This window comes from Lutra lutra, chromosome 9 (genome assembly GCF_902655055.1).
Source record: "Lutra lutra chromosome 9, mLutLut1.2, whole genome shotgun sequence".
Taxonomy (NCBI): Eukaryota; Metazoa; Chordata; class Mammalia; order Carnivora; family Mustelidae; genus Lutra; species Lutra lutra.
Genome location: NC_062286.1, coordinates 82715545 through 82722287, shown reverse-complemented (window position 1 = coordinate 82722287; position 6743 = coordinate 82715545). Strand labels below are relative to the sequence as shown.

General features: G+C 46.3%; 1 protein-coding gene across 2 annotated transcripts in view; it reads left to right on the top strand.

Moving 5' to 3' along the window:
- The first annotated feature begins 306 nt into the window (after positions 1-306).
- RNF149 (ring finger protein 149) overlaps positions 307-6743 on the top strand; it is a 32474-nt gene continuing 26037 nt past the window's right edge. Inside the window, exon 1 of one of the 2 annotated variants that reach the window (XR_007130436.1) lies at positions 307-893. Coding sequence is in view for 1 of the 2 variants with exons in the window: in XM_047747206.1 (XP_047603162.1) it covers positions 437-893 (457 nt within the window). In the remaining variant the exon portion in view is untranslated. The remainder of the gene's footprint in view (positions 894-6743) is intronic. The other variant, XM_047747206.1, reaches the window with a different exon arrangement.

Genomic DNA, 6743 nt, shown 5'->3' with positions numbered 1-6743 from the left:
CGACAGTCACTTCCCCTTGCTTGGGGGGTGTGGAGGGGGGGGCTCGAGGTCAAGTTATACAAGCTCGACCCCTGGCCACCGCGCCCTGCCTGGCTCGAAACGACGCGTGAGCGGCTAGCTTCCGGTCTCTGCGTCCGTGGGAGCCTCGGGGTGGCGGACCGCCTGCCGGCGAGCGATGGGTAAGACACAGGCACCAGAGCCAGGGGGCAGTCTTCAGCCCGCGCACGTAGCGCCTGAGGGGCCAGGGAAGGCCCCGCCCCACTCTCCGCCCACTTCCTCGCTCCGCCAGGTGCGCGTGCGCCGCAGCCCCGCCCGCCGACCCGCCTGGCTCCTATCCCGCTCGGCGGCAAGCGCCTGGTTCTTAACTCCCTTCAGCGGCCTCGCACGCGCGCGGTTCCGGCCCCGGCCTCCTCCTCGTCGGCCTGGCTGTGGGGCCATGGCGTGTCGGCGGCGGCCCGAGGCTGGCGTCGGGGCCCGCGGCGCGCTGGCGCTGCTGGCGCTGGCTCTGAATGTGCCGTGGGCCAGGGGCCGGGCGCACGAGTGGTACTCGGCTGTGGTGAGCACCGAGTACGTGGACCCGCACACGAACCGCACCGTGTGGAGCGTCTCGGAGAGCGGCCGCTTCGGCGACAGCTCGCCCAAGGAGGGCGCGCAGGGCCTGGTGGGCGTCCCGCGCGCGGCGGACCGCGACCCCGAGGGCTGCGCGCCAGACACTCGCTTCCTCGTGCCGGCGCCCGCCGGCCGGGGGGACGCGCCCTGGGTGGCCCTGGTGGCGCGCGGGGGCTGCACCTTCAAGGACAAGGTGCTGGTGGCGGCGCGGAGGAACGCCTCGGCCGTGGTCCTCTACAACGGGGTGGGCCACGGGAACCTCACCACGCCCATGTCCCACGCGGGTGAGCGGGGGACGCGGGGAGGCGGCGGGGGGAACTCTGTAGCTTAGTCATGGGCGACCGCCCTCTCGACCTCGGCCTTGATCCCTAGGGGCACGGCGCGAAGGGGCTGGGGGCGCGACTCTGATGACTTCTGGCAGTCAGGAACTGGGAGGGAAGCTCTGGATGGGCGCGCCGTGACCCCCCCCGGGGGGGGCTTTTTGGGCCGTAGGCGGGCCTGATTAGATCTTCGCCTTGGGCTCTTCAGGTGCAGGGGGGGGGGTGCCCTCTGGAGGCCCTTCAGGTGTAGGGGAGAACGAAAGAAATAAACACCCACCCGAAGAGGACTGTGGTGGAAATTCTCATGATTGTTCAATCGTGGGTCCCTTTCCATTCATCGTTTTCACAAAGTCAAGTGAGGTAGGAATTGAAGCTCGCTCCTAGCTCACTCCCAAGGTCTGGCAGTCCCTTCACCAATGTCAAGTGGTTGTTTGGTTGGGCTCTGGTTTCTCCACTTTCATAAAACGTGTGTGTATTCTGAACTTCTGAGTCAGAAAAGCTGGATTTAAGTGCGGATATGCTTTCTCACTTTCTACATGTAAGGTTGTAATAACCGGCCCTACTGCCAGTCCTCGAGTCTTGAGTTTAGATGAAATTTTTCAGGTTGTGTTCATTCAGGAAAAGGTCTTGCTCTTTGCCAGGAGACGCTTCCCACACACCTGTTCTCCAGGGCAACAGGTTGCGTCTTCAAGCCCTGGTGACAGTTTGAGAATCTAATTTTGCAAGATGTCCTCCTCAGAACTGAAATCCGAGTGCTATAGGACCTGAACCCAGCAGAGTGAACATTTTTCTGTTATGATTTTTAAGATCATGACTCATTCTGAATTTATTGTGATTAAAGTCATTTTTAAAGCTGCTGCTGCAAGTCAGACATCCTATTTCCTGTACTTTTGTTTTTCATTCTGCTTTGATTTCTCAAAAGCAAGTTCGAACTTAACTCTAATGTCAGAAAAGAGACTTTGGATTTGGTCTGTTTTAGCTGCGATGGGAATAGAAATCAGTTGAGAGGTGAGAAAATGGAGAGTGTTAGAACAGTTCTTTCAAGCACGGCTCAAGATGTGCTGAGAAGTGTGCAGAAACTATGGGACAAGGGGGGGTTAGGGTGGATGATGGTAGGGCATATTGAAATTGGATGGGAGTGATGTGGTAGAGATCGAGCAGAGAGGAGAAGTAACCCCAAGAGTCCACTCTTAAGAGGGCCATGTCTAGGGTATTTCGGAGGGGTTCGCCTTAGTAGAGGGAAATTCTCAGTTGCAACAGAAGGAAGTGGTTTTGGAAGAGGAAGTAGGAGCAGAGGCCTGTGTGGGGTGGCATTGGGTGAGGCGCCACCTTTGATGCAGCTATTCCAATGATTACAAGTCTACCAAATTGTCATTGTACCCAAGCCGTGTTTCCATAAAACTACCATGAAAAGCCCTGTCAGATTTCAGAGACCATTCCTGATACATCCTATTGATGGTGTTTTCCCAATTTTAGTAGTCCTTTTTTTTTTTTTAAGATTTTATTTATTTATTTGACCGAAAGAGAGAGAAAGAACACAAGCAGGCCGAGAGAGAGGGAGAAGCAGAATCCCCGAAGAGCAGGGAGCCCAATGCAGGGTTCATGCCCAGCACCCTGGGACCATGACCTGAGCTGGAAGCAGTTGCTTAACTGATCGAGCCACCCAGGCGCCCCCAATTTTAGTAGTTCTGTCAAAGAAAAGAGGTTAGTGTGTCAGGATACTCTGAGTCTGGGTCCTTGCAGTCTCTTCTGAGTCTACAACATCTTCATTTGGACCTTTTCTTTTCAATGGCTGGCTCAGGGACTACAATTTCCTAAATCTGTTTACTGCATTTTTTGATAATGATGTTAGTTAGCATTTTTCCAGGGTACTAGCACTTGCTCTAACCATGGGTCAGCCACCTTGCTTATGTTATTTGACATAATTTAGCCAGGCCCCCAAAAACACCTCGTTGATGTTTATTTTAAATCCTCCTGAGTTTCTCTTCTATTATCAACGTCCATTCTAGTCTTTTTACCCTGAGAATCATTCTGTTTGAGAAAGGGATAAAAGTAACAGCTTTAGCAATTTTTTTTTAATGTGTGGAAGTACCCAGTGTGTAGGCAGTGTGCTCAGTGCTCTCCATATAGTGGCTCCCTTAACCCTCCTGACAGCCTTTTAACATAGGTGCTTTAACCCCATTCTGTGGATGAGGAAACTGTCCATGGTAAGGGTGGGGGTCTATACATAGCCAGATCATTCTTTGTTGTGGGAGGGGCTGACTGTTCTGTGTATTAATGGGATGTTTAGCATCCCTGGCCTCTGCCTACTAGATTGCAACAGTACTTACCCAGTTGTGACAACCAAAAATGTGTCCAGGTAATACCAAGGGAGGGGGGGTACTGATGACAGATTCATCCAATGTTTTGAACCACTGACTTACAGGGAGATTAATTTGGTAGCATTGTGACCAGCGGTTTAAACAGAGAAAAATCTGCAGAGACTCTAGCCCATTGGGCTGATCCAAGGAGAAATAAAATTGACCCTTGAACAACACAAGGCTTAGAGGTACCAACCCCCTGTGCAGTGGAAAAGATTTTCCGTATAACTTTTGACTCCCCCAAAACTTAACCACTGATAGCCTCCTGTTGACTGGGCATTTTACCAATAACATAAACACATTTTATATGTTATTATGTATTGCACACTGGATTCTTATAATGTAGCTAGAGAGAAGGAAATGTTATATTAAAATCAAAGAGAAAATACATTTACTATACTGTACTGTATTGGGGGGAAAATCCTTGCATAAGTTAACCCACACATTTCAAACCTGTGTTGTTCAAGTGTCAACTGTATAAAGGCCAATACTGTAGCAGTGACTATAGGAATGGAAAGGTATGATCTTCACAGAACTTGGCCCAACTGGGAAAAAAGGTACAGATATATCATGACTTTTTGAGAATGGAATAGCATTAAGAATTGGAATGAATAGAATTAAGTCAGAAGACAAACTGGCTTTGACATACTTGAATTTGGAATGTTACATAGAACCTTGAATGTAGCTGAAGTTAGGTTTCTTGGATTTTGTCAGAATGTGGCTGGCGGCAGGAAAAACCACAGATTTCGGTGGTTTCGATGCTCCTGTGTAGCACTCGTGTTATGCAAAACAGATAAGAGATGGCTGCTTGTAAAAATGGATCATGAGTCTTTTCCCAAATCTCAGGGAGAATTTCTGCAGTTTTTCTTAAGCCTGTTGCTTGACTGTACTAAATCCAGTACAAGATATTTTGGGTATAAATCAGTGTTTTATTGTGTTTCTAAAAATAAAATCATGATTTTAAGATAATCTGTGAGAACAACTATAAGGACTGTTGAACTAATTAGTTTCCTGTTAATTAATCTTAGTTAATTCTCTTTACTTTAGCAGACGGAATAATGAGTAGCCACTTTGGGTTAAGTATTGTGCTTGCTCAGGTATAGAAGTGCATGACACATGCCTGCCTTTGAGGAGTTTGTGACCTGGTGGGGGTGATAAACAACCTTCCAGACAATATGGTTTGGATCTTGATGGAATTAACACACATGGTTGCTTAGGAAGCATAAAGGAAGAACATCTAAAACAGATACTGCAGGGGTGACTAGAAGTTAGTTTGACCAAGATGAGTAAAAATTGATACAAGTCAAATCATTAAAACAGAAGTTCTTAGGGATCCCTGGGTGGCTCAGTTGGTTAAATGTCTGCCTTCAGCTCAGGTCATGATCCAAGTTCTGGGATAGAGTCCCTGCTCCTGAGCAGGGATCCTGCTTCTCCCTCTGCCCTGCCACTCCCTCGCTTGTGTGCACTCTCTGTCTCTGACAAATAAATAAAATCTTTTTAAAAAAAGAAAGGGAAAGAAACTTGAAAAAAATAAAAGTTTTTGTAGAGCCTTGGCCTTACTTAGTTTGATTATTGTTGGTTAACAAATAGGATGATCCTTTAGCTGAAATCTTGTCATGTTCTTTTAAGCATAGATTCATTCATTCACTTTGTATATGTTAACTTCATTCATTCTGTTAATAGCTGTTTACTGAGTGCCAGCTACTGGCAAGGCTTAGAGCTATGTTTGAAGAAGGGGCCGGAGTTGGGGTGGAGGAAAATGACAAAAATGTAGAAGTCCCTAGTGTTATAGAAGATGTGCATTTTGCATTTGCAGAGCATGATAAATAGTTTATGAATAATAAATTTTTGATGTTGTATATCAACATGATGATGATGTGCTCTACTCAAACGATCTAAAAATGTGGATTTTAATTATGTATTTTGGTGCTGTAGGAAAACAGAAACGGCACCTCACAGCCACACGTAGAAGGTGGGTTTAACTAAGATGGTTCCCAGAAAGATAGAGTTTGGAAGGATATGTTGGTGGAGAGGGTGTGTCTGAGTGTGAAAGGGGGGAGGTGAGCTATAGGCATTCTTGGTGGTGGGAATAGCATTGCAAGAGACTGAAGCCTTGAGATAAAGTAATGCATTTAGGAACCCTGCAAAGAGTTGTATATTCAACAAATACAAAATATTTTTGAGCAAGTCAAATTATCCAAAACATAATTTAAATTTCCAAGAAAAGAATTAAACATTTGTTTTTTGTGCCCTCCCAACACTCCCTAGTCATAAAACGTTTCTGTTTCGCATAATAGCTTCAGATCTCAGAGACATTTGCATTCATATTGGGTGTACCATTTCTATTAATATTCTCTGTATCGGGGCATTTCAACTATAATACAGCCAGTTTTTCAGATGGATTCATCCATACAGAAACTCTTCTATGGGTCACCACTGCATGATACTTGGCTACAAAAACTAATAAATAAGAACAGGTAGTACCTGTCTAGTGAGGGAGAGAAACCTATAAAGAAATTCTGGTAGGTGTTTTATACACCTACTAGAGCTGTGTCTAAGAGGAACTGATGCATCGCAGGCACAAAGGGGTGGGTGGTGCTGAGAAGCCCTGTGTTGGGCTTGTGCTGAATCTTGAAGATTTGACCACACTTTTTCCAGGTTTGGGGGCAGAAGGTGGAGAGGGCATAGAATTTATGAAAAAGAAAGAAAACCTGAAATTTAATGGGATTCTTTTGCCGGGACTCTAACATGTATTTCTTGCTGCCTGAATTAGTTTTCTAGAGCAGAGATCTAATCCACCACTTTAAATATTTCAGTAGTTCCCACTCCCTTCAAAGAATGCTGAAATCTAAATAGTTTCCTTTGGGAGGAGAGAAATGGTACACTAGACTTATATGTAACCTCTAGAATTTTGAACCTATTGACCAAGACAGGATTTCTTACTTCTTCGTTTTTGAGCAAGTGGTAAGAGGAACACTGACATCTGAAAGGAAACAGAAATATATGCAGTTTTATTTCTGGCATGGAAGTTTTATATTACAGACAATTTGGCTTGCTAAAGAGTACTATATTTGGTATTTATTATTTGACAAGTAGGTTTATGACCCTGTACTCTGTACACAGACATTGTGCTAAGTAAGACAACAATAAACTGCCTTCGTGTTTTCCTGTCTAATGGCGAGAGGTATAGATTCTTTGGGGGAGGGAGAGGGATTGCACAAGATGACCATTTTTACAGAAGCATGACTGGTAACAGTGTTAAGGACTAGGGAAGGAAAATCCTAAGAACTTTTTCTCCTCTCCCAAGTCTTTGCATATCTGTGTGTCCTATGAAGAAACTCAGCTGTGTAGTTTGGAAATAAGCTGTGATTTGCTCTCATGTGTACCTGAGGCTCTCCAGGATTGGCCGGGGGAGGTGGCAGTGCATGATGAAGTAAGGGCAGGGCCAGGTGAG